This window comes from Arthrobotrys flagrans (assembly GCF_004000055.1).
Source record: "Arthrobotrys flagrans strain CBS H-5679 chromosome Unknown unitig_0, whole genome shotgun sequence".
Lineage (NCBI taxonomy): Eukaryota > Fungi > Ascomycota > Orbiliomycetes > Orbiliales > Orbiliaceae > Arthrobotrys > Arthrobotrys flagrans.
In genome coordinates, this window is record NW_027137550.1 from 2,506,414 (window position 1) to 2,533,374 (window position 26,961).

At 46.0% G+C, this 26,961-nt stretch overlaps 8 protein-coding genes across 8 annotated transcripts; 5 read left to right on the forward strand and 3 right to left on the reverse strand.

The window, feature by feature from the left end:
• Positions 1-1,511: 1,511 nt before the first annotated feature.
• On the forward strand, positions 1,512-3,473 carry DFL_003784 (uncharacterized protein; the record flags this gene model as incomplete). Its single annotated transcript, XM_067632771.1, has 3 exons — positions 1,512-1,789; positions 1,851-3,023; positions 3,101-3,473. 3 exons carry the CDS (start codon positions 1,512-1,514, stop codon positions 3,471-3,473), a joined length of 1,824 nt encoding a protein of 607 aa, XP_067491007.1.
• A 1,501-nt stretch (positions 3,474-4,974) lies between these two features.
• On the forward strand, positions 4,975-6,644 carry DFL_003785 (uncharacterized protein; the record flags this gene model as incomplete). Its single annotated transcript, XM_067632772.1, has 5 exons — positions 4,975-5,014; positions 5,092-5,529; positions 5,601-6,139; positions 6,206-6,346; positions 6,423-6,644. The coding sequence occupies 5 exons, from the start codon at positions 4,975-4,977 to the stop codon at positions 6,642-6,644; spliced, it is 1,380 nt and encodes a 459-aa protein (XP_067491008.1).
• Positions 6,645-7,285: 641 nt separating this feature from the next.
• Positions 7,286-9,744, forward strand: DFL_003786 (uncharacterized protein; the record flags this gene model as incomplete). The annotated part of the gene is made up of 5 exons (XM_067632773.1): positions 7,286-7,415; positions 7,566-7,620; positions 7,682-8,957; positions 9,011-9,374; positions 9,434-9,744. The coding sequence occupies 5 exons, from the start codon at positions 7,286-7,288 to the stop codon at positions 9,742-9,744; spliced, it is 2,136 nt and encodes a 711-aa protein (XP_067491009.1).
• Positions 9,745-10,095: 351 nt separating this feature from the next.
• Positions 10,096-10,419, reverse strand: DFL_003787 (uncharacterized protein; the record flags this gene model as incomplete). The annotated part of the gene is made up of 1 exon (XM_067632774.1): positions 10,096-10,419. The coding sequence occupies one exon, from the start codon at positions 10,417-10,419 to the stop codon at positions 10,096-10,098; it is 324 nt and encodes a 107-aa protein (XP_067491010.1).
• A 53-nt stretch (positions 10,420-10,472) lies between these two features.
• DFL_003788 (uncharacterized protein) lies at positions 10,473-11,697 on the reverse strand (the record flags this gene model as incomplete). Its single annotated transcript, XM_067632775.1, has 3 exons — positions 10,473-10,621; positions 10,681-11,321; positions 11,390-11,697. The coding sequence occupies 3 exons, from the start codon at positions 11,695-11,697 to the stop codon at positions 10,473-10,475; spliced, it is 1,098 nt and encodes a 365-aa protein (XP_067491011.1).
• Positions 11,698-14,273: 2,576 nt separating this feature from the next.
• Positions 14,274-19,275, forward strand: DFL_003789 (uncharacterized protein; the record flags this gene model as incomplete). The annotated part of the gene is made up of 8 exons (XM_067632776.1): positions 14,274-14,278; positions 14,357-14,585; positions 14,647-14,706; positions 14,767-15,060; positions 15,258-15,283; positions 15,337-15,521; positions 15,585-17,182; positions 17,242-19,275. The coding sequence occupies 8 exons, from the start codon at positions 14,274-14,276 to the stop codon at positions 19,273-19,275; spliced, it is 4,431 nt and encodes a 1,476-aa protein (XP_067491012.1).
• Positions 19,276-20,560: 1,285 nt separating this feature from the next.
• Positions 20,561-22,617, forward strand: DFL_003790 (uncharacterized protein; the record flags this gene model as incomplete). Its single annotated transcript, XM_067632778.1, has 3 exons — positions 20,561-20,979; positions 21,060-22,290; positions 22,351-22,617. The coding sequence occupies 3 exons, from the start codon at positions 20,561-20,563 to the stop codon at positions 22,615-22,617; spliced, it is 1,917 nt and encodes a 638-aa protein (XP_067491013.1).
• A 2,489-nt stretch (positions 22,618-25,106) lies between these two features.
• On the reverse strand, positions 25,107-26,084 carry DFL_003791 (uncharacterized protein; the record flags this gene model as incomplete). Its single annotated transcript, XM_067632779.1, has 3 exons — positions 25,107-25,177; positions 25,246-25,737; positions 25,811-26,084. The coding sequence occupies 3 exons, from the start codon at positions 26,082-26,084 to the stop codon at positions 25,107-25,109; spliced, it is 837 nt and encodes a 278-aa protein (XP_067491014.1).
• Positions 26,085-26,961: the final 877 nt, after the last annotated feature.

Consider the following 26,961-nt stretch of genomic DNA (forward strand, 5'->3'; position numbering starts at 1 on the left):
ATCCGAGTTTATAGGCACCTTCCTCAGATTGATTGATCCGAACCAGAGTTTGCAAGATGGATACAAACAAGAGATCCCCAGAAAGAGAGGGTTCTATCCAAAAATCTGGGGTTCGTAGACGGCCTTTATCTACTTATGTTTTTCCCGGCAGAGTGGGCTTTGGGTTCACCAAGTAGTATAGGAAAGTGAGCTAATGCCCAAGTTCCCACCGAGGGATAAAAAGTAGTTTTCTTTTTGAATCTCTCCACAAAGATGAATCAGCCGTTCACATCTCCACAAAGGCAAACGAGAAATCCCCACAAATCCTCCGCACTTTCTTTTGCTTTACACCCCGGTGTCTTGGGAAGGAATTGGAAATTTCGTGACTGGAGAAGCCGGTGATTCCCATTGACGTCGGCTGGGGAACCAACTCGCGTGATTGGCCGGTATAGGGCACGCTCCCTTCTCGGTTGAAATTGCAGGGCGAGAACTCCCATTTTTCCTTTCGATATAAAGTTTTCCTAGCGTTAAACGAAGAAAAAAAGTACCTAGCTTCCACGCGCCCGTTAGATCAAACTACATGCAGCCCGCGGAGGCTCCGGGGAATGTCCATATTCGCTTGGCCTGGATATTCCCCGGGTGGTTCACAAACGCACCTGTGGCACGGATGGTTGGTAATCGCTGAGTCGTCGCAGGACGAAGGTATCAAGTTCCCCAGATTCTCGGATCGCTTGCAGTATAATGCTGGCCTATAAGCCCTATTTTGGAGTTGGATTGGGAATGGTCAGATGCAGGGAAGGCCATGCCAGCAAGAGGCTGGGAATATTGAGCTCTCTTCCGTTGGGTATTACCGAACCCCATTACAAATGCTTCGGATCGAGGACTGTGAGCGTATGTTTGAATTCGATACTGGTCAGCAGGGTCCTCACACAAACACTTTTTACCCAAGAGTTTTAGCAGCTTTAGGTTAGTAGTCTAAACATTAGCAGATAATTTGTCTTTCAATGGTGAACGTGAGGTTGGAGGGGGGTACAAGCCTTAGACCCGGAATATCGCCAGCTTTCCCAATGCACAACAAAACCAACGCAAAACTGACTGAGTCCGGAATTCGACTGGACTCGACGGCAGCCGATGGCCACTGCACGCTTTTCCCCACCCGACGGCGAGACTAGTCTTAGTTACGTATGGACCAGTGGAGTTCGGAACGTTAACTCGAGTCGCGTACCCCGCGATAAAAAAATATGGAAGTTAAAATAGAAGCAAAATCTGGAACCAGATAACCTGAAAATCCTAAATACTCCATATCATTCTTTTTCACTTGTGTTTTTCTTTGCGAATAGTCGCGAAAATAATCAATTGAGGAGCCTAGAATTGAAAAAGTCTTATGACCCTTTTCTTAACATCTTAGCTAGGGCTAAAACCTAAGAGGAACCGATAGAGGTTGTCTCTCTGAAGTTACTATCGCGTATACCCCTCGTCAGAGTTCCAATTGATTCTTAATATCTTTGGTTATTTCGCGATATATCGTCACAATGGTCACCAAAGATTCCCCAATCCCCACTTTGCACGAAAAGCATAGCGGTACTCCAGTCCGACTTCTCAGTGTAGCAAAGGAACATAAAGATCGGCTATACTCCAACAAGACCGTCCCCCCGAGCGTTCCCCGCAAGCAAGAAGTTCCAGTTCTACCCCCAGATGTCGACAGACCGGCCTTTAACCGAGCCATTGCGGACTTAAAACGTCTTCTTGGTGACGAGCATGTCGAAATTAACGACAAGCCACTTATTGATGGTTGGTATATGGAACAGCCGTAAGTTCACAATCCTAATCAAGTTCCCATATTCACCTGCTTTCTAACATATGAGAACCAGAAACACCCATGATGCATTCCACATCCTCGAACAAGAAGACCTCGTCAGCTGCGGTACCGCATACCCTGGCTCAACCGAAGACGTCCAAACAATCGTAAAATGGGCAAACCGTCATTTAATCCCCGTCTACCCAATCTCTATGGGACGCAATCTCGGCTACGGCGGTGCCGCCCCTCGTCTTCGCGGATCCCTCCTCGTTGATCTCGGAAAGCGCATGAACCGCGTTCTTAACATCGACGGCCATAACGCCAGTTGTCTCGTCGAACCCGGTGTTTCATACTTCGCTTTGTATGAAGAGGTACAAAAGACCGGGTACCCACTTTGGATCGATACACCCGATCTCGGCGGTGGTAGCGTTGTTGGTAATGCTTTGGATCGTGGTGTTGGGTATACACCTTACGGCGATCATTTTGCCGTCCATTGCGGTATGGAAATTGTTCTTCCGAATGGTGAGGTGCTACGTACTGGAATGGGGTCCCTCCCCGGCGCAGATAATACCGACAATCCATGCTGGCAAGCTTTCCAACATAACTATGGCCCTTCGGTCGATGGATTGTTCTCACAAAGTAACTTTGGAATTGTTACGAAGATGGGAGTGTGGCTTATGCCTGCTACCGGTCATCAATCGTTCATGTTTACATTTGTACGAGATAATGATTTTGAGGCTATCATTGAGGCTCTTAGACCCTTGGCTTTGAACAGAGTTATTGGAAATGTTCCACAGATCAGGAATGTCATCCAAGAGCTCGCCGTTACCGGTAGAGGCAGAGCCGAGTTCTACGACAAAAAGACACCAATGCCTCGAGAAGTCATCAGAGAACACGCCAAGAAGATGGCATTCGGTGATGTTTCCTGGTTCTTTTACGGAACCGTTTACGGTGATGACGAGACGAGAGCCAAGTCTTTGGGAATTATTAAGGAGGCGTTTGCAAAGATTCCCGGTTCGAAGTTTAATTTGCCAGAGGATATGCCAGTGGGACATTATTTGAGGGATAGAGCTGATGTCTGCAGCGGCAAGCCGGTACTTAGGGAGCTGGATTGGTTGAATTGGGTTCCTAATGCGGCGCATTTGTTCTTCTCGCCAATTGTTCCTACTAAAGGACGGGATGCGAGGCTGGTGCATGAATTGGTTACGAAGTTGCATAAGAAGTGGGGCTTTGATTCTTTCCCAACGTAAGTACCTATTAACCTCATCAAATTTATTTCACAATCACAATGAAAGAATTTACGCTAACGAAAATGAAAAATAGCTGGTGCGTGCTCGGCCGCGAACTCCATTACATCGCCAACATCGTCTACGACCGCACCGACCCGGACGCAAAACGTCGTGCAATCTGTCTTATGCGCGAAATGATCGCAGCGGCTGCAGACGAGGGTTACGGAGAATATAGAACACATTTGATCTTCCAGGATCAAGTTGCTGCTACGTATGGATGGAACGGTCAGGCTCTTAATAAGTTTGTGGAGACAATTAAGGATGCCGTTGATCCAAATTCTATTCTCGCACCTGGAAGGAACGGTATCTGGGGACATAGGTATAAGGGCAGAGGGTTTGAGATGTGGCCGGGGCAGGAGGAGAGGAAGAGTTTGACGGGGTTACCGGCGCCGCAAGCGAAATTGTAGGTGGCGATGGGGATGGCGGGGTGTGACTTTGAAAAATTTCCTTTTACTATAATCTCTGTACATGTAATTTTATACTGAAATGCGAATACTGAATTTCACATGAAAATATTTCCAAGCCTTTCGACGAATTACATAACAACTACAAAATTCTCCTTACGCTACTCCTCAAACTACCTAGTAGTTCTGTTGAATCAATATTTTATTTCTCACCGATCTCGGACAACTTCAAAACATCATCCTGGATCTTTCCAGACGCTAATATCGATGTTACAATACTTTGCCACAGCCCATCTCTGACTCGAGTACTCTTTAGCCTAACAAACCATTAGGTATTCTAGATCACACGCTACACCACCAGTCCATCCAGATCCCTTCAAGTCTTACCAGTTAAAACGCCAGAGTCCATTCAACTTCCAGTCCCCGATCAGAAGTCAGAACTATCCAAATCCTATGCTGTCCAAAACTCAATTCCACCCTAGAACCACGTGGCTGGAATAATCTCTAGTCGACAGCTGAACCGTGCCCCTTCCCTTAGTCCATACGTACTAGCAGTATATTCCATATCCATGTCTACCATGTCCATGGCCACCACATCGTCCATACGGTGCAGAAACCAACCACTGTTACACGGAAAATCTCCAAGCCACTCGCCTGGCCCGGCGAAGCCCCGAAAACCACATGCCGTTCTCCACAGTCAATTCAAAACTCCAGATACCTAGTAGGTAATTCGTAGATGGCACATCCCACTTCCACTGGAACATACATACTATGATCAACTTCAGTAGAAGGAGTCCCCGGGCCCCGCAATCTACATCTCCGCAGTACCCGAAGTGGGTATACTCCGTGACCATCATTCCAACGAACCATCTTCATGCAATTGATAAGATATCCCCAAAAACGCCATTTTTTTTTCTTACCCGAAGTTCTTTTCTCCACATCATAAACTTGCTCACGCAAACCTTGTATTCTTTTTCCTCTCTCGCTACTTAAAACTTTACCTTTGCTATTCCACAGGTAGTTAGTTACCCCACACTCCCTGCTGCACGGTCGATCATCTTTTTTTTCTTTTGTCTCGCTGTTATGGTCTGGCGCGTGCGTATGCATGTACATGTATAGTGTAGACGGAGAATACCCATCTTAGCATCGGCTAAGTCTAAAACCCCAGACTAAACCTTCGCATAGGATTTGTTGGTACAAATGGGGAAACTTGGATGTGGGGAAATCACGGTAGTGGAATATTTTCGGAAGAGAATATTCGGGGGGAATCAGCGTCTCCGATGCGTAAACATCTCTTTTGGTTTTTTCGTAAGATTTTAATTGTCGGGTTTGGATCGTTGAATTCTTTCCGGTATTAATTTTCGTTACATAGACGCTTGGACATTGAAGTACTACTGCGTGTGTAAATTACAACAGGAGTATTGAGTTGTCATTGCTTTCAAGATTATCGTTAACTATCAAGCACCTTCGGTGCAAGTAACCAATTGAAAGAATATCACTCACGATGGCGTCAACCACCCAACCAAAGGGTGACCAAATCAGAGGTAACCCCATACCCTATGCTATAATCCCAAACTCCCTCTCTCCAGACATCGAATGCTAACATGCTTTGAGCAAAAAGTAATAATAATCGGCGCGGGCCTCGGTGGCTGCGCCGCCGCAATGGCAATGCACTACCAAGGCTTTCACGTCACCGTCTTCGAGAAGATCAAAAACTTCCTCCGGCTGGGCGACTCCCTCGGCCTAGGAGAAAACGCCCTGAAGCTCCTAAAACGCTGGGGTCTTCACGAACAACTCATAAAAATTGGGAATCGAAGTCCCGATATGCATATTAGACGATGGAACGACGGTAAGATTTTGGCGACGCAGCCGTTGATGGATATGGCTGGGTATATTGGTCATAGAGGGGATTATCATCAGGCATTTTTGGATAGAGTGGCGGAATTGGGGATTGATGTGAAGATGGGACATAATGTTGTTGAGTTTGATGAGGGGAGGCCGGCGGTGAGGTTGGAGAGTGGGGAGTGGGTTGAGGCGGATATTGTTATTGGGGCTGATGGTATGTATTTCTTTATAATATGCTAGTGATTTCAAGAGATATATAACTAACTAATGAGGGTGGGATAATAGGGATTAAATCGCAAACCCGCGAATTGGTCCTAGGTTTTGCAGATAAGCCCAAATCTTCGGGATACGCCTGCTATCGCGCCTACTTCAAAGGCGACATCCTTCGTTCAGTCCCAGAATGCCAGCCAATTCTTGTCAAAGATTGTGTAAACATCTGGATCGGACCGGACATGCATCTCGTCCAAAACACCCTCCGAGACGGCGAAGAATTCAACTGGATCCTAACCCACAAAGACGACGAAGACATCAAAGAATCCTGGTTCCAACCAGGCGACATGGACAAAGTACGAGAACTAGTTAAAGACTGGGATTCAATGGTCATCTCCGCAGTCAACGAAACAAGAGAATGTTTGGATTGGAAGATCTGTTATAGAGATCCAATCCCAACATGGGTCAGCAAAAGCCACAAGATCGCATTGTTGGGCGATAGTTGCCACGCGCACTTGCCGACTAGTGCGCAGGGGGCCAGTCAAGCGACGGAGAGTGCAGCGGTGCTTGCGCTGTGTTTGAAGCTGGCAGGGAAAGGGAATGTGCCGCTTGCGGTAAGATTTTACGCCATATGACGTATACCTAAGCGATTGCTAATGCGGACGTTTTTGTGAATTTAGACGAGAGTTTATGAGAAACTCAGATTTGAAAGGGTCAGACAGGCGCAATTGAACGGAGAGGATGTGAGGGATAGGTGGCATAATTGTTTGAAGGACTTGGATGAAGGGAAGGAAGTTGATCCTGATGATGTGAAGATGAAGGTATGTCTGCCCATTACCCACAATTATCCTCAGATTATAGATTGAGCATCGACTCTAACATTATTATTAAATATAGAACCGCTGGCTATATGTCTTTGACGCGGAGGTCGACACTTTGGAGAAATGGGACAGGGTGTCTAAGATCGTCAAGAAGGAGCTCGAGGCAGGTAAAATCACGCCGTTGTTTGACGACCAGACAGGGCCGACTCGGGACCTGGAGCTCTACGACGCCTTTGGTAACAGAAAGGAAGAATTTAAGTATATTCCTAAGAAGCAACAGCCCGTCGCGGCCCATTAAGACCCTGATTAGCCGCCCGGTTGGCTTCGGCCATGCATGGGTGAGAAGTTACCCATATATTGGGACCTTATATAGCTTACCTATAGTGTACTTGATTTCACATTTAACTTATAGTAATCCAGTATGTCAGCATTAATGGGATATGTATGCATATAACGTCGTGTTGTAGCGGTAACGGGCGGGAGAATGCATATTGAGCGCATATAAACATACACCCGCCGGATATTCCCATTCCGAAGCCTACCCACAATACAATTAATTACAATACTTCAAAATATTCGTATAGCATAGCATAACAGTGTATTGTATAGAAAGAAATATGGATTGGAAATAGTCGGCAGCCCAAATCAAATAAGGTTAATCAGGTCGGTCGGGGCTGGACCGCTAATGTCGGGGGGCCCGAGCAGTTCAGTTCAATTCGGTTCGCTTCCGGGCACATAGCTTTCGATGGTTGCAATTTGCAGTAGTAAGCCTCGTTCCGAAAAAGACATAGACTTTTCCCTCTTAAATTACTTCCTACAGGACTATACTGACCTCCCCAGACTATCACCAGTATTTTATTCTTAGCTTTACCGTTTAACCTCGACCGATGCTAGGGAGTAGTAACAGTAGTAGTAGTTAGGAAGAATGTGGCCGACGCAATGGGACCCGCCCAAATGATGAACACCAACAACACTTCTTCATCCACCACTCCCTTCCTCTGTTCGTTATGTCCGACCTCAAAGTACTTCACCCGGAAGGCCCATCTCGAGCGCCACATTCGAACACATCGTATGTTCTTCCCTCTCCATCTATCTATCTACTTATATCTATGTTACAGATCTGGATCTTGATATAGCTATATCAGGGGAGATATAGTGTTGGGGAATATCCAGTGTTTGGCGATACATATACTGATAGTGGCCTGACTCGATTCTCCAGACTCCGTCGGCAGCCCGCTCAACTGCCACTTTTGCTCCAAAGAGTTCCGTCGAAGGTACTTCCCTCCCATATTATATATACCTCTGTCGGCTACTGGCTGATATTTATCGACACAGCGACTTATTGAAAGAACACCACATCCGCTGTGAATTCCGCGGCGACCGTCCCATCCCCGTCGGAATCGTCGGCCGTAAACGCCGCGCCTGCGACCGTTGTTCCCAGCGCAAGATCTCCTGTACTGGTCAAATCCCCTGCGACCGCTGCATCACCGCTGGTGTCGTTTGTGAAAAGACTTCTCCTCCTGCAGCTGCCACCGGCACTTCTTCCCAGCAACAGCTATCCCTCTCATGGCAGACTACCCTCACGACCTCAAGTACCGGCACGGCTGGAAGTCAAGGCACACCCCGGGGATCCGAACTCGACAGCTCTGTTCCAGAGGAAGAAAGCGATGATGAAACCGATAATATCGACGAAGACGGTAGTGGGTCGGATCCACCGGACCTCCGAGGCTCGATTGAGTACCTCTTGAACGGACAATCCCAAGGAAACCTTGGCTTCGTCCAAGTCTTCCCTCTCTCTGCCACCCCTGACGATGAAGACTCTGATGGACCCATAACTGCCGGTAGCACCGTTCCGACTGATGCGACTGCAATTCCGATCACCATATCATCCGTTCCACAACCGACACCTTTTCACATGGACTTCAGCCTCAACTATGATGCTAGCATACTCCCCGACATCGATCTAAACATGTTATTCGGTGAAATGGGTTATCTCATGAACATAGGTCTCGAACCGAACGCCCTTTGGGAACCTCATCTTTTCTCCGAGCATTCTTCTCCAGCTACAACGACCGATCTAGACGTATACGATGCCCACGCCTCATTCCTTCGTCCGGAACTTTTTAAAGTTGTTCAATCCTTCCAACTCCCCGAAGGCTCACCGGAATATAGACGAATGATGGAAACGGTAGAATCGATAACCGGCGACTTATTACAAAGATTTACCAACTCCTTTTTCCGACACTGGCATAAACACGGTCCGATCATACATCTACCCAGTTACTCGCCCAGCACGTGTGCTACGGTTTTAATACTGGCGATGTGTTGTATTGGAGGGTTATATGTAAAGGATCCGGGGGAGATAAGGCGGTGTAGAGGATTGCTGGATATTGCGGAGGTATACATATTTGGGAGAGACTATTTAAAGAATGAATACGAGTTTTGTGCATACAGCAGTGGGGGTAGTGCTGGGAAGACGTACAAGGATGTTGATTGGGAGGACTTTGAAAAGTTGCAGGCGGCGTATCTTATGATTGTGGTGCAGACCTGGGCGGGGCATAAGATTGCGAAGAGGCGGATACGGCAGCAGAGGTTCGCACGGGTGATTGAGGTACACTCCAATCGTCCCTATATGGTAAGAATGATATCTAACGAAAAATACAGCTAGCACGCCAACTCAGACTGCCATCAGCCCACCACACCCACCCACCAACCTCCCCCGCCGACTTTCGCTCCTGGGTCCGCACCGAAACAGCCATTCGTTTACAAAATATAATGCTAACCATGGATTGTGCATTCGTGATCTTCAACAACTGCACACCCCGGATCTCCAGCACGGAAATAGAACAACTAGACCTCCCCTGCGCTTCTACGAGTTTTGCAGTAACAACATTCGCCCAGTTGATGGCGGTGCCTAGTCCGCCGGTTAGAGGGGTTAAAGTTATGAAGACTTTGAGGATGAGTTTTGTGACGCCGTGGCTGACGATGCCGGTTTTGACGACGTTGGATTTGTTTGTCACTGTTCATGGTATTTACCCCCCTTTTTGCCCCTTTTGTAGAGGATATAAGTAATTAATTGGGAAATAGTGCTTTACGTCCTCCTAACCCTCGACCTATCCTCGCAAATAACGCCAACACCTGCCTCCCTAGCCGCAATGCGACAAGGAATAGACTTCTGGATGAAATCATGGACTGCAGCGAGACATCGATATCAGGAGAGAGATTGGAAATCTTTAGGGTTAGAAAGGACGAGTGATAGGTATTGGGTGCTCGTCAAAGCCGTGTTTTTGGCGTTCGAGAAGGATATTAAGGAGGGGAGACGGAGGGGACTATGCGCACGAAGTGATATTGATGAGAGTGGACAGCATTTGAAGGAGTTTTTGGCGAAGCGGAAGTAATCCTTTCTTTCTTTTTTTATCTATTTTGCATTAAAAGTTTGGAGTATATATTGGATTTGTTTGGGTGGGACGTTTGGGACTCTCTTGTTTTTGCCTGATTACTTTTTGGAGCGGCATATATCGATACTCTATTTCTGTCCGGTTTACCTTTCACGGATACCATTTGAAGTTTTAATATCTTACCAATCGATCGATTTAACTTGAATATAAAACTTATGAAAATTAAAAATTGCAGTAAGCAGAATATACCATCCGTCTATTATATTCGGGGTATCTCCTCTCTCTAAACTATCAAATACTTCCCAATATAAACCAACCAAAGGAACCCAATAAAAAAGAATATGTAGGGCATCAATCCAACTCCTCCCCACCCACTGTCATATTGCCTATCCCGTTAGTAACCTCCACAACCCCGCCATCTTTGCTATTTTTCTTTACCCTCCTCATCAACACCATCTCCACACTAACTCCAGGTCCGAAAGCACACCCCACAACCCCCCTCCTCCCCCCCTTCACGCCCACACCAGGTCCATACTCCTCCCCTTCCCCCCCAACGCCCGCCTCCCCCTCACTCCTTAGTCTATCCATAACACTAAACATCGTAGCCGAACTGGAGTTCCCATAGTTTATGTATATCTCAAATGAGGCTCTTAATTGTGAGTGACTCAGTGACATTGTTGATTCGATTGAGGTTAGGATTAGGCTGCCGCCAGGGTGGAGGGCCCAGTCTAGGTCTTTTGGGGTGAGGGTGGGGGTGGAGGAGGGGGAGATGGTGGAGAGGGCTGTGGGGGGATTGAGGAGATTAGGGAGGAGTAGAGGTGGGGTGTGGCGGTTGAGGTTAGGGATGGGACGGCGGGGGTTAAAATAACTTTCCAGCCTGTATATATATCATCGTTAGTGGAATAATTTAAGGATATAGGAGGATGATATATATACCTAATGGGTCAACGTCAAACCCCAATTCGGCTTCCGTCCCCCCCAATGTCTGATGTTTCCACCCAAGTACATCATATACGCCCCTATCCCCCACATCCTCACCTACACCATTACTAACAACCACAGCACTACTACAATCACTAAACAACGTAATCCCGATCCTAACGTTACCCTCCTTAACAATACTATCCAACTCACTCCTTACCAAAATCGTACATATCTCCGTCGCGCACACCAAAATCCTAGCCTTCCTACCCCGTGCTTTTGCGCCTAGCGCGATATTACACGCTGTACGTAGACCAGCAAGGCCACCTGAACACCCCACGCCTGATAATAAAACCTTTTCAACGCTGTTTTTGATGCCCAAGGATTTTAGGACGAACGTGTCATAACCTGGATTTGAGGAATCGGTACAGGTTGCAAATACTGTATGCGTTATTTGGGAGGATTTGTAGCCGGATTCTTTTATCGCTTTGGAACAGGCAGAGACTGATAACGGAACACCTTCTGTGATAAAGAGGGAGTGGAGGTCTGTTATTGTTGGCGGTGAAGGGAGGTTTGCGAGCGGATGGAGGCATTCGCCGATTGAAGGGCGGGAGAGGATGCCGGTGTAGCGGTTTATTGAGAGGACTTTTTTTAGACTATTACAATTGATATATAAATTGTTAGTATTGGATAGTGAAGTCTTGGGATCAGGGGAGGGACGTACGCATCTGTCTGAGGATAGAACTTTTGGGCAATGGTATCGAGGTCCTTTGGGTGGATTTTATGCTCGGGGTATTGCACGCCGATGCCCATGATTCGGAGGGAAAGGTCTGAGGGGAACATTTCATCCTCCTCTTCTTCCTCTTCTTCATCATTATTGGTATCATTAGTACGATGGCGTCCCTTAGTATGACCATTGACATCGCCGTTTGTACAGCCATTGATACTTGAAGTACCGTTGGTAGAACCATTGATGTCTGAAACACCATTGGAAGAGCCATTGGCTACTCCGATAGCCTCGTACGGCGCCATGACTGTCGCGTGACGTAGCGTGGTCGTGCTCGTGGTCTACAGCTCCGTTCTGCGACGGAGAACTTGGCTGACTTAAACCTTCCAGCTTCCAAGCTTCAGCGATCGGTTTGCGGGGGCGGGGCGGGTTTCGTGTTGGGATGTGGTGGGAACCTCAACAGAAACAACAATTCTATTCTTCAGGTCGACAGAGAACGTTTGAAACTTTAAATGATATTGAGAGAGGAGTGAAAGTATTAAATCACAATGGAAGAAAGAGCGACCCAAGTGGGAATTTAGGGCGATTAAGTACTCTGCGCACCTAGCCATGCCGTTGTATCGCTGATACAAAGATTGCAGCATCGTGTGCCTTGTATGACATCTATCCTTGACGTTGAACCCGCAGGGAACAGGGCCGGCCCCTGTCCTTTTTTTGCAATGCGTGCGCAAACTTTAGTTTTAGAGGATTGATACGTTTCGTTATCGCCTCGGCCCGCCAGTCATGATCAGGAGCTTAAGCTTGAGCTTGAATGAAAACTAATCTGGACCGCCGGGGGAGCCCAGACGATAATTGAACCCCACCAATCATACACCAAATAATTGGTCTAGATGAGGGTCACCGGCCTCATATCATTGGATAGAAAGTGGATTACATCATGATCCATGGGAATCGTGGGTCAGCAAGGTACAGTAGCTTCTTTGCCTTCGACATGTCATCGCAAGCCGGTTGCGGTTTCGCTTGCCGGATTACATAAGTACGTGCCGCGCTGGGCTGCTCCGACATAATTTATCATAGCTTCGGGAGGCTCTTGAGCAGTCATAGGTCCTGAGACTAGTTACTTGAGTAGTTATTGGTATATACTGTGCTAGAAACAGAGTGTTTATTGATAGAATATTAATACAGATTTTTCATTATAATATAATATTACTATATTAGAATGGTATTAAAAGTAAAACTTTAGTAATAATTCGGATTGAAGCGGTATTTAAAAACCCCGCTTTCTTGGCATTAAGTATTTACCTACCAGCCTACCCACCGGCCTGCCTACCTGCCTACTACTTACTTGCAAACCTACTTACTTAATTCGCTACCCAAGCTGGCTGGATAGTAAGTACGTGGGTAAGTCTCATGAGTAGTCCCATAGGTCGGCCCATAGGTAGGCCTATGAATAGGCTATAAATAGACCAACAAGTAAGCCTATCAGTAGGCCAGTGGGTAAGCCCGCAAATAGGCCAGTAGGTAAGCCAGAAGGTGAGCTAGTGGGTAGGCTAGTAGGTAACTTGGTAAACAACCTAGTAAAAAAATCAGTAATAGGTTTAGTAGGTAGGCTTAGGAGCTTAGTAGCAAGTAGTTAGTAAATACCTACCGAAGTAGATAAGTAAGTAAGACCTAGGCTAGCTTTGATACCCGTAATAACCTAAAAATGACTTATAACTTTATGTTGGGTATGAGACAATTTTACGTTGTTAAATTTTTGGCGTAAAGGTTTGTTCATGTCCAGGGTTACATACTCTGTTCTACTATGCTGAAATCTACCTTGTAGACGCCACCTACGATTGGCCGGGTCTGGGTACGAGACGAGTAAGTTAGGAATATAATAAAAAAGATTAATTTTGGACGAACGTTGCAAAGCAAGCCGAAGTTTTGAAATACCCCAAAAAATATTTTTTGTCCTGACATGCAGGCGGCCTCGTGCCCTTCTACTTACCCATACCCGAGTATTCATGCCGGAAAATTATAGGCTCACAACAATACTTAGTATGAGCAGGCCTGTGAACCAGCCTCCCTACTACCTTATCTCATAAAATCAAACGCTAGTGTTGGTGCTACTAACCAGCGCCTACTCTATATTCCTATTTCTACCGAGAAAAAATACAAACAAGGCGCAAAGGAGTTGCGGAGAATAAACAGGGTACAGGCTTAGAGAAAGACTGCGAGTTTGTCGCAGTAAAATCTTCCTATTTAAGAAGCCTTCTGGGTGAGCCGTGACAGTGAAGTTCTATGCATGAATGCATGGTAAAAATGAGAGTTGCAAAGGGCCTTCGTATTTGGATCTGGAGTTATATATATGCAAGGTTCGCTGTCTAATTCAGATTTTATATTAAAACATGATGCCTCCCTTTTAATTTTGATCCCCACCAGCAACGTTACCCAAAATGCTAAATTTCCTCTCGCAAGCATTTCCGGCACTAATATTTATATTCTTCCTCTGGTTGTTCTTCCGCGCCAGGACGCTAAAAGCCGCCAATGCAGGCGAATCAATAACTAGTGCAAAAAACGGGTTAGTGTTTAGGGCGCAAGGTGTTAACCGCGGTGCCACCAACGAGACCTTCAGGTCAGAGTTCGGAAGCTCTGTCACAGAGGTATGCGAAGGGCAATTGCAAAATGACTTCAAAATCGATTGGGTACAGGTCATCCCTGCCTGTCACCACGGGATTAGCACCCAAACCGCGATTTTCAAATTTCTTTCCAAAGTGCCGCCTTCCATGTCAGCGCTAGAAAACCGGGCAAGGTCAAGTCATAAACATCTGAAAATAGACGCTGAATTTATGGCCTCACCCAACTCTATGCGGTCGACGTCGAACCGAACCAAGTTACAATGGAGTAAGCGCCCCAATATATATAGAATTATCCCCTAACTGAGGATCAGACAGCTGACCTAATTATAATGCTCTAACTAAGCATTGTCGCCATCTCTGGCTTAAATTCCCACGCATTCATGTCATGGACAAACCGCGAGACAGGCGCCATGTGGCTGAAAGATTTTCTTGGCCAAGACGTAGACCTCAAAACCTGCAGGGTGATGGTATTCGGATACGACACACGGTACCAGAGTAAAAAGCATTCTTGGATTGAAGACTATGCGAAGGGCTTCCTGGCGGAACTGAGCAAAGCCAGGGAGACGCAACTGGTATGGGTTACGTAGAACTTGAGAAAACTGCAATCGGCTGACGGATGTTGTATCCAAACAGGAGAAGACGAGACCCTTGGTCTGGATCGGCCACAGTTTCGGTGGTACCATTCTTACCCATGTACGGACCAGTAGTAGTGGAAACACTGCGATTTTCTTCGGCTAACAGGCGCATGCGCAGGCCTACGTTCTAGCGTCGGAAGACCCAGATTATAAATCCATTTACGATTATATCGTGAATGTATTCTTTTTCGGTGTTCCATTCAGAGGAGTCATGCTACAAGATGTCCTTAGTATGGCACAGGATATCGACAGCATTGAGCCGGGCGGCCAGGGTCGGGTTCTCGTGGAATCCATCATCTATGAGACTAGCCGTCACACCTTAATCACAGTTATGTGCCGATACCGTCTAGAACAGATGCGAACAACGGTAATAATATTTTATGAGATGAGCGCAACTCCAAAAGTTATCAAGGTGGGCCTGCTCCTCTGATTACCGTAGAGAGTTTGGTGCGTTTTTGAGGATTATCTTGTGTCTCGCGGAAGATGTCTTAAAGGCCCTCCAAAACGGCTCTATTGCTGTCAAGCCCAATTTAAGACCGAATTTTTGTCTCATAGCCCGCCCAGCTGCCCAGAAAATTCGAAGACACACCCTTTTCCCCTACGGTATAGACGGGTAACTTTACACATCCTTGCGCGTACGTACTTACTTGCGACTATATATATAGAATAAAAATGGTCGCTATAGCAGAGATGGAGAACCTGTCATTATGGTATCCCAGGACTCTGCGACCCTAGGCTCACGCGGTGAGCAAGTGATTCCAGCCAAGGGCAACCATTCAACAATGGTCAAAATCCCGAATATCGAAGATAGGACATACACCATCATTTGCGAATTCCTCAAGAAGGCCTTGCTAGACTCCTCTAGTCTGATAAGTTGGTAGACCTGTGACGACTTGGAAGAAGGACAAACAACTGACTGAGTATTATCGGGTGCAGAGGAGCGCCGCCTTCAGACAACCAAACCCCTTACCAGTAATCAATTAAAGAGAATCCCTGAAGCGTCAGGCGCAGCGTTCGACTCAAGGCGCCGGGAACATCAACCATTTTGTTACCCTGGCACGCGCACCGAGCTTCTTTTGAAAATACTCGACTGGATCCAGTGTCAAAACAGCGAAACCGTTTTCTGGTTGAACGGAATGGCTGGGACAGGGAAGTCAACAATTGCTATGACAGTAGCCAGAGAGCTTTCCGCAAGCGGGCGCTTAGGGGGGAGTTTCTTCTTCTCTCGAAACGACAGCGACCTGAGCTCGGCAAATAAACTATTCACGACGCTGGCTCGACAGCTCGCCCTCGTTGTGCCGGGGTTCTCAGGTGGTTTGTCTGAGGATATTGACCGAAAAGAGGACTTTTCGCGGGAGAGTCTTTTGAGTCAATGGAAGGAACTCATAAATGACCCATTGTCCAACATAAGATGCCAGCCACACGAGGAACCCCCGATATACGTTTTTGTCATCGATGCACTCGACGAGTGTATTTATGACGATGATGTTAAGACCATCATCACGCTCTTGATGAAGGCCAACCGAATTGGTTCCGTGAACATTAAAATATTCTTTACTAGTCGCCCGCTTTTCAGCCTTGGGCCGCATCTCCGAAATTTGCTGTTGGATGCGGGTCAGGAATTCGTCCTTCACGACATAAACAAGGATATTGTGGAGGCCGACATCAGGACGTACTTTACGGTCGAGTTCGATAGGATGGCAGAAAAATTCTACACCTCTGAGCGCTGGCCAGAGAGCAGCCAACTTGAAGATCTGACTAAAAAATCGGAAGGATTGTTCATTTACGCCGCAGTTGTTTCTCGTTTCATTGACGATAACGATAGGGATATAGCACAGAGTCGTCTCGACAATATTTTACGCAGCGGATCCGGATCTGCGAAAAACTCTCACCTGGATGTAATATATATTCAGATTTTGAATGCCGCTTACCCTCGTAGCTATAGCGAGTTCGAAAAGGGTCTCAATCGAAATAAATTCTTGGAGATTGTCGGAACTGTCGCGATCCTATTTGAGAGCTTGGACACCAACTCTTTGGCTTCGCTTATCTGCTCCGATCCGGGGAGTGTGAAGTCGCTCATAAGCAGGCTCGGCTCCGTCATATCTGTAGCCAGCACTGGGCAGATTAGAATCCTACATCTATCTTTTCGGGAGTTTTTGCTCGATAAAGATCGTTGTTGCGACGGCGAACTGGATTTCTACGTCGATAGCCGGGAAAGAAACTACAAGACGGTCGAGCTTTGCCTAGGACATCTCGAGAAACTGAAGAGAAATATCTGCGGTCTTCCTACGGTAGACACCGAAGTTAGTCAAGTAGATAAAGATAAAATCCTTGAACATATTCCACCGCATCTTCAGTATGCATGCCGCTACTGGGTCCGACACCTATCAGATAGTTATGTGGATCCGCCCATAGCCGATCGAATTGAAAAGCTTCTGAAGAGCCATCTGCTTCACTGGTTCGAAGCTATGAGTTTGCTAGGCGCTCTGTGGGAGGTTATAGTAATCATTGATTTACTACTCCCGATAATCAAAGTAAGGAAATATATTCATGAGCCCTGTTGCGCGAGAACTTGGATCTAATATGCTTAAAGAAACAAAACAGTGACCTGTTTGAATTCGTGAATGACGCAAAAAGGTTCATCTTACTGCACCAGGACATGCTCAAGGTTACCCCCCTTCAGGTGTACTGGAGCAGCCTTATTTTCTCCCCTGAGCGGAGTATAGTACGAAAACAAAACTGGCACGAGCTGGGCTCAACTATCGAGATCAAACGCCCAGTCCAAACGGCCTGGAACCCGTGCCTCCAAACGCTAAAACACGAACAGGGGGTTGTGTCGCTGGCATCCTCACCCGATGGCAATACAATCGCATCCGGCGGTTATGATACAACTGTTAAACTTTGGGATGTTAGTACGGGAAGATCCACCACGTTGGAGGGCCATTCGGATTGTGTCGACACATTATTATTCTCGCCTGATAGCAGACGGCTGATGTCGGGCTCTGAGGATCTAACTACGAAATTATGGAACGTTGGCACAGGAAGCTGTACGACAGTAGAAAGTGGTTCAATACTTGTCAGAAAATTATTCTCACCTGATGGCAAGCTGATCGCATCCGCATCTGGTAAAAACGTTCTACTACGGGATGTCAGCACGGGAGAGCCTACGTCTACCAAGTTGGAAGGCCATTCGGGTTCTATCATGGCAATATCCTTTTCGTTTGATGGTAAACTAATCGCGTCCTGCTCTGATGACAAAACTATCAGATTGTGGGATATTAATACGAAGACCTGCGTCTCCCTGCTGGACGGCCATTTAGAATGTGTTCTAATGATATCATTCTCTCCAGATAGTAGGCTAATAGCGTCTAGTTCTTTTGATAAAACAATTAGGTTATGGGACGTCGGCACACAAGAGTTCACTGTATTGGAAGGCCGCCTGAACTGGGACGAAACAATTCCATTCTCGCCCGATAGCAAGCTTTTCGCGTATTGCTCTCATGATGACAAAATTAGACTGTGGGATATCAGCACGAGGGAGTATACCGTATTAGAGTTCGAAGATCATTCAAACGGGCTCTGGGGAATTTCATTCTCGCCTGATGGTAAACAAATGGCGTCTTACTCTGGCGGATTTATTCGCCTGTGGGATGTCAGAACGAGGGAATGTACCATTTTACTGGAAGGTCATTCAGCTCCCATCAAGTCAATCTCATTCTCGCCTGATAGCAGACTGTTGGCTTCCGGTTCCGAAGATGAAACGATTAAGTTGTGGGACATTAGTGCCGGAAAATACGCTAACTCCTTTAAAAAATATCCACATTCGCGTCGCGTTGAGGTAATATTATTTTCGCCAGATGGTAAGCTGATAGCGTCTGGTTCTAAAGACAAAACTCTTAAGTTGTGGGATGCCCACACGGGAGAATGCAAGTACACACTGGTAGGCCACTCGGCGGGGATTATGACGGTATCGTTCTCGCTAGATAGTAGGCTGGTGGCATCTGGGTCCTGGGATTCGACTATTAAGTTGTGGGATGCCATCACGGGGGAGTGCATTAATACACTGACAGGCCATTCATATGTGGTTACTGCTATATTATTCTCACCCGACGACAGGCTGATAGCATCTGGTTCTGCTGATGGAACCATTAAGTTGTGGGATATAGACACTGGGGAATGCACCAATACACTGGCTGGTTACCCAGGCTGGGATACGACAATAGTATTCTCGCTCGATGGTAAACTGATAGCATCTACTTCTCGGGATAACCCTAGTGCTGGGAGATTGTGGGATCTTAGCACGGGGGGATATATCGATATACCGGAGGAACGCCTGAACGAAGTTTCCTGTCTGGCCTCGAACAATGCGATTGAGCAACTTGTATCCTTATCCAGTATTGTAAGTCCGCATCGTGTAGCCGATCGGGCTCCAATGCGATCCTTATTCTTGAACATGAGCGACCCTTTCGCTGAATTACCTCACAAACTCCTCCTTCCTCCGGATTACGAGCCCGTTTCTAGTCGGTTTAAACAAGACATTCTCTCGATTGGCTTCGAATCCGGTCAGATTTTTCTTTGTAAATTCAACTCAGACTCACCTTCAGCTCGCGAGGCTTCCCCAAGTTAAGGTTTATCAATTGTTGGATTACTCAAAACAAGGCGAGCAGCGCCGTGCCACTGGCGAGGTCGAACTTTTGAGCTTCAATCAGAGGTTTATAGGGTGTAAGTTTTATGTGTATGTACTACGCCAGGCTTTCTACTTAATCGTTAGCATCGTATTGTCCACTAAATCGATAAACCAAAAGCATTTCCAAGTTTGCTCAATTAGCCACCCAATGGTTATAACAGACTAATTAGAGCTATATCTATCTATCCAGTGTGATAGGATTATAGAAAACCCAGTGCATCTTAGATTGGAGGGACTTCTGTAAATAACCTCCACTGCTCAGGAAGTGTCCAAAAGTGTGTTTATAAGTACTTACTAACCTTAGGTCTCAAACACTCGAAGCTATACTACGCCAAACTGCCTGGCTAACGTATAACGGAAGAACCGTCTACGAGATCTGAGCTAACTAAGCCAAAAAGGAATGCGCCGAAGCTAGCGCAGTTGGCATGCATTATCGTGGACCTGCCACAAAAACAACACGGGTTTACCGTAACGCATATGGACCGCACCTGCGCAAAAAGAATTTACCGAAAAATTCGAAAATCGCAAAATTTCGAATATAGCCTTTTTTTACGCCAAATACGTAAAGCCCGGACCTGTGCAAATAAAAATAATTTTATTATTGTACCAATTTTAATCCAAGAGACTTTTGAAGCAGTCTGAATAATACTTATGGTGCTAGCATCTGATGGAGTTTTCTCGTTTTGATGACTTTACCCCACCAGACTCTCAAAACTACAAAACTAAAGTTTGGGGGCTAAAACCAAAGGTTCCCCCCTTTGTAATTAAGTAATAATTAAGTGAAATTGTTTAAGAATAAGACTAAAATTGTTTAAGATTTTCAAAATTTTGAAGGTATTGATATCAGCTAATGCGAAACCAAAATCACTCATCACAATTGAAAACCATCCTATGTCAGCGCCATAACTACGATTTAGACGGCTTTAAAGTTTCTGAGATGAAAATTGGTATAATAGTAAAGCTATTTCTTATTTGTACAGGTCTGGGCCATATGTATTTGCGTAGATATTTAATATATAAAGGCTATATTTACAATTCGAAATTTTGCGATGTTCAAATTTTTCGTTAAATTCTTTTTGCACAGGTGCGGTCCATATGCGTTGCGGTATTTGTCAAACAAAACGACCACGACCCCATTTCAGCTTGGTATGCTATCAATCGGCGGGGATTGATAGTCATCGCAAGCAGCAAACGCTGATTTCCAACTTGGATCTCACCAAGGATCATGGACCCACTCAGCATCACCGTCTCGGTCTCGTCCCTAATCATAGTCTGCACTCGTATCATAAAGCTCTCCTCCGATGTTAGCAACGCATATCGCAATGCAAGCTTTGTGCTTTCAGCCATCGCGTCAGAATGCGCGGTCATCTCTGCCTCGTTAACCAGACTGCAGAATATGCTATCAAACCAGCTTGAACGGCTCGGCCCGCTAGCGGAGAGTCTCGAAACTGCCTTGCTGGGGTGTGCTTTGACGATGTCTGTTTTGCAGGAACAGATTGGAGGTCTTGCCAACGAGACTAATGACGGCCAGCTGAAGCCGAAAAAGTTCAAGTATGTCCTTGAGCAGGATTATTTGAAGGAGCTGCTGCATCAGGTTCGCGGGCAACAGGTTTCGATTACTCTGCTGCTGCAGACCTATCAGAGGTATGAAGAGACATCGAGACTTCACATGTTCATGTCACAATGGTACCGCTGAATACGAAGGTAACGCGACTGGATGGCAGTGAGTCCCTTACCAAAATCGAGCAATCGATGCAGGACTACAACATAATCCTGCAGCACATGGCGGACAGAAGTCTTTCACTATGGCGTAGGGCTCACACATCGGAAGACTTCCGCGTCCCAATCGCAATTGTCGGCAACAGCGAGGCAGACTCCGTCTTTGAGCTTTCCTCCATTATCACAGACACCCGCTTCGATTTCGATGACCAGGTCATCAACTCCAAAGCCTATCGCCGGGCTCTTGCGAATCTGAGACAAGCTCAAAACTACTCAAGACAGCTTGACATTAATTTAAATGAGAGTCAGCAAACGCTCGACGCTTTCGAAGGAAGTGGGGCCGACAACATTGATGACGAGGTGGCATCGCCGAAAACAGAAATTATATCTCCTTCCGTAAGCGCACCTGATATTCTCAGTGAAGGCCGTCACGAACTAGGAATAGATATCTCGTCTAGTAGGAAAGTCTCGGATGACTCCGCGCCAACGCCTTCTAGAGGTGAGGAGACTGGGGACTTAACGACAGGGGTAGTGTCCGATATAACTGTACGGCCGCGGCCTGTGCTTGATAAGTCGGAGCCCTCGAATCCCAAGGATCCTCAGCCTCAGAACGTTGGACAAGGGACAGGATCGAGGATACATAATCCGGATGGACAAGACATTTGGCCTGAGGGGATGTCCGCCGGGCTTGAGCATAACTATTTCCAATCATTACCCTCCCATCCCCGGATGGAAAATCTTCAGCAAGGGTCTGGGAGGGAACTGGGAGAGCATGCAACGAGTTTAGTTCCATCGTCATCTTTGGAATCATCATCGACAGAGGTGTCAAAGCAAGTGAGGGAAGCCGCTGCAACACCATCACTAAAGAGGTCCTCATGGCGCTTTCAGCGATTCTTCTCAGGGTTACTTAAGCCTACGTCTGTGCCCGAGATTAGACAGGAGCTGGTGCTTGAGATTAGACGAAATCTGGTGCTTGTGGGTGACCCGTGTGGCAAGACCGCCTTAGCAGTGTTGTTTAGCAAAGGCTTTTTCCCTGAAAATAATGTCCCAACTACCCTTGAAAACTATGTTGCTGACGTCGAAGTCGACGGAAAGTACGTAGAACTCAACTTGTGGGATACCTCCGGTCTAGATGACTATGACCGTTTGAGACCGTTCAGTTATATAGGCGCTCACGTTGTGATTATATGCTACTCGGTTGCGAACAAGGATTCCTGGCACAATGTCCGAGAGAAGGTATGTTTGAATAAATTGAAATTTCGCGCTAATGCCAGTACTAATTGATTTGAATTGCAGTGGATATCCGAAGTGCTGCACTTCTGTCCAGGCGTACCCATCATCCTAGTTGGAACGCAGAAAGACTGCCGAGATAGCAACGGATATTACCCGTGGGGGAATGGGGTTCGGGTAGCTCCAGAAGATGGAGAGAAACTGCGCAAAAGGATCGGGGCCTACAAATACCTAGAATGCTCTGCCAGATTGAATGAAGGGGTTCGCGAGGTCTTTGAAACTGCCACCAGAGCAGCGCACTTGATTCAGACCAAAAGGAAGAAACGCTATTAATGCTTGGAAATTGTATAAAAATGGAAAATGTATCACTATATCTTATCGGGTATTAGTTTAAACTAGCTAAATAATAATTTCATTGCCATAATCTATGAGTTGGATGCAGCGGACTACTATTCAGCGGAAGGGACTTAGTATACGAGGTATGCGTTGGGAAAACTCAGCGCTGAGTCGCACTTGTAAGAAATCGTATATAGATTAGTTCAGGTGTCAAGGTAATACACAAATGCCACAAGATACCAAATCTAGGTATATCAACTCGTTCCGAGCTATTACGATAAGAAAATGGTATAAATGTAGGTAAGTCCGTTTTAGGACATAAAATAAATATGGGGAGCAGCATAACCAACTCAAGGAAGAAATAGCGCTGACAGAATGGCTATCAGATATATCTATATATATTGCTGTAATTGGAAGAAAACTACACATACAAAGAAGGTCAACCCAAACTAATTAGTATCTAGAATCAAGCCCTATAACTATATGGGCGGCACAGCTATACATTAACAAGAACTGCTTAGTTCAGTTGCCTATATCCGAGCATCTAGTTCAAAGACTTATCTCCCGTCTAGCTCATCTGTGTTATCTCCTCTGTCATTCTCTATTTAATCACATGTATTCGCTGTTATGTATTACCGGCTTGGTGCCTTGATTAGTTTTCTCACGATTAGTATAATATAAAGAAGTTAGTTTACAGTAACCTCATGTCTGAAATCAACTCTTATTACTCGTAAACCACTATTCATGATATTACTGTTATTACTTAATATGATATTAAGGTCTATATAGCTGCCATTATTGCGGACAAGATAATTAAGGATCATGGTACAATAAATTAATGATGTTTTTAGAAAAGAATTTAACGGTAGTCGGTTACGGGGTTTCAAGGGAACGAACGAATCCCAAACTAGAGTTCTGCGAGTCCTAAATTGAAGTGAGTGGCTTCCGCAAATAGCCTTTCCGGCTCTGGAGCAATCTCTAAGGACGTACTTAAGTGCTTAGATCTCAAGCAGTCGAAACTAAGGCAGGGGCAATTCTGCTGCGCCATAGTTAGCCAACTGGCTAACGGAAGAACCGTCTGCGAGAGAGCTAGCTACCAAGGGATGCGCTGAAGAGACTAATGCACCCAACTGACATGCATTATCGTAGACTTGCTATTAAAACCTTTTAGTTAGCACACGTATAACTACAGTTATTAGACCCGGAATCGAGACCCATACCCACACACTCAGTTTGTGGGTGTCTGCCTTGATCTCCTCATCGTGGCGCCATACCTTTCTCGAAATGAAAGTTGAGATTAAGAGACAGCATGCTACCCCAAAGTAATTCCGATAATATACCCCAGCTTCCATTTTTCGGTTTGCTAAAGTTTTAATACCCAGTCGTTAGATTTTTTTAGCCAAATCCGTCCATCCTTTCGCCACATACAACTTCCTTCTGTTCCATAAAAAATATATATACGAGAACCATCCTGGCGATAAGCAGCCTTCAAAGGCACTCGATAAAGAACTGCAGCATCCGGCCCGCGAATGAAATATTAGCTATAATGGGGAACTTTTGAAAACTCTATACGTACCTAGGAATCGGTTGCCTCGGCGGAACTCTGTTATGTGGACCGCCCGTTCCAAATGGCGATTGTAATGGTCGACACAAACCTCGTCCCGAGTCCAGCGAGGCTGCTCTGGTATCGCAACTACATGTACATCTTATCAAAACCGTTTAAGCTAAGTGAATTGATTACAAACACCGCGGCACGAGACCACGAGTTAATTACTATCAGAAATCTGTGTTGCATCCAACGTCTTGAAGTGGCACAGCTCTGTCACTTAGCCGATAAATATCGCCTGATATCAATTCGCTTCGAATCCCATAGTTTACGATACTAGAGTCATCCGGCATCTTATCGCCGCCGCCCTGCCGCATAGATGCATTTCCCATTCATACTCCACTCCCTCCTCGAACTCCCACCGTCACTACTCCTCCTATTCTCCCCTCTCTCTTTCATACCCTACTCTCCACCTCAAAATGTAAACTCTATATCCCCCGTGCTTCGCCAATACGGCGCCATCCTCCTTTCCTCTTCTCTATTCTCATTTCTTTTGTCAATTACCCCGGACGAGATATTTATATCTTCCCAGGCCGGAGGTTGGACACTACATGGCCTCTCCGCAATATCCTTGGCTTTCTACCACGCTTTTCCGGTTTATAGAGCGTTAAAAAGGATTCAGGGGGGTGAGAGGGTGGTTATACTCCCGTTTTCGGGAGCAGGGGTGGGATTCAAGGGTCTGGGAGGGCCTGGGGTGCACTTGATTGCTCATGTGGTTGTGGGAGGGATGCTTGCTTGGTTTGCATTATTCTCTTAATTAAATTGAATTGATGATATACATTTTAGGCAAGCGGGTATATGTACAGTTAAGAGCAATCGAGAGTATAGCAAATAGGTAACCCGGGTATGATACAATTCTTCACAATATATCTCAACTCGTTTAGTTATCCTCTGCCTTTTCCTTTGGTGGATACTTAATTCCGGTTTCTGGGCAGAATGACTTTCCTCCGTCTGTGATCCAACATTAGCAATTACTCTAAACAAGCAGGATGCAAAGTATTCAAGACTACAGAACTTACCAATGTGCAAGTACTCCCCATTATAAACATTCCCACCTTTAACATAGAAATGATACCAAACCTCTGTAATCTCTCCAGTCTCCTTCGTACACCCAACCGTAGCCGTAACCCCAAATGCCTTCTTAATAGCATTCTGAATCTCCTCCAACGTATAAGTCTTCGTCTTACTCGGCACAATACCTCCAGTCTTCAACACCTTGTAAGTATCAAGACCCTTAAACAACTCTACAGTTCTGTAGAAGTAATCGAATACATCCTTTTGTGGATGAGTAGCGTTGTTATTTGAAGCGTAACATTCTGGTCTACCCGAGGAAAAGCAGGTAGCGTGTTTGTTGTATTCGTGTGACCAGAGGTTTCCGTCTACGCTAGCGTTATCTTTCCAGTAACGACGCATGTAGCGGAGGAGGTTGTGACCGCCGTTTTGTTGGATTATTTCGGTGATTTGGTCGCCGGTGACTTCGCGGGAGGGGTCGCAGTAGCCCTCGTAGGTGCCTATTCCATTTCATACCCTTAACAACGTTTTATTCTTGCTTCTTCATTTTGGGGGGTTATGATAGGTACACACCATCACATCGATCAGGCCATAGCCCGTGAATAGTCCACGAAGCAGAAGGACCCTTTGCTGGATTCCAATCCCAAAACTGAGTGAGTAGGAGTTGTCCACCACGAGTTTCAATACAACAGTCGTCTTGGATTGCAGTGGTGTTACGACAGCTGGTTTGTGCTTTATCGGAGGCGGAGCAGGTGTTGAAGGGTCCGACGGTATAATCTGATCGGATTGACAAAGGCGTGGCGGCCGCAATGGCGGCGAACGAGATGATGAGGGTTTTGGTATACATCCTTTGAATTTTACATGGGGGTATGGCGGATGAGGAGGAGAGATCCGTGGATTTAAAAAATGGATATTGTTTAGGAGAACTAGGGAGGGTTTTATATCATTCCCATGTGCGCGTGGTGGTACCTATAGGTACGGCATATCGTGTTTACTACCGACCTACTCAATGTAGCAGCTTGGTATGCGGAGTGCTTGCTTGTAGTCCATAATATCAAGAATCGATAAAGCCCCCATAAAACGTGCGGAATTTGTGCCTGCCGAATCGACGACGTTGCATACCCCATTCAATCGGATGATCGTTATCGTGCGACAAACTCTAACATTGATTCGCTATTTCCAGGATTTTTTGAGCGTATCTTCCTTTGTTTCTTTTGTTTATCGCTGGATAAAGTTGTGTGACGAAGAAGATATGGGGTGGTGTGGATTTGAACCCGGGGTTTGGGGTAGAATCGGGAAGGCGGTGACATTGCATGGTGAGACATTATGCCAGGGCCTTGAAGTGGAAACTTGGCTCTTTTTTTGACTTTCTTGCCGTCCGGGTTTGTGAGCGTACCCGCTGGTTTGGGTATAAACCACTGGGTTATAACCAATGATCTTCCGATATACCAAGGAGGCCTTGTAACTCCTCTATAGCTTTATATTTGAAACAGCTTAAGCTTATGAAGAATGTGTACCTATTCGCTTATCCGAGTGATACGATACACCCGTAAAAAAAAATCTCAAGAACAACCCTAATCAATCGTATTCCAGTATATTTTCTCTAAGTATTGATACGTATCATGATATCGAGTTTCCAATCTACTTATATGTTTTTGCAGATCAGAATATGCATCATCGTAATATAATGTCATGTCGGAAAGGCATTCCTTCGGACTTCGCCT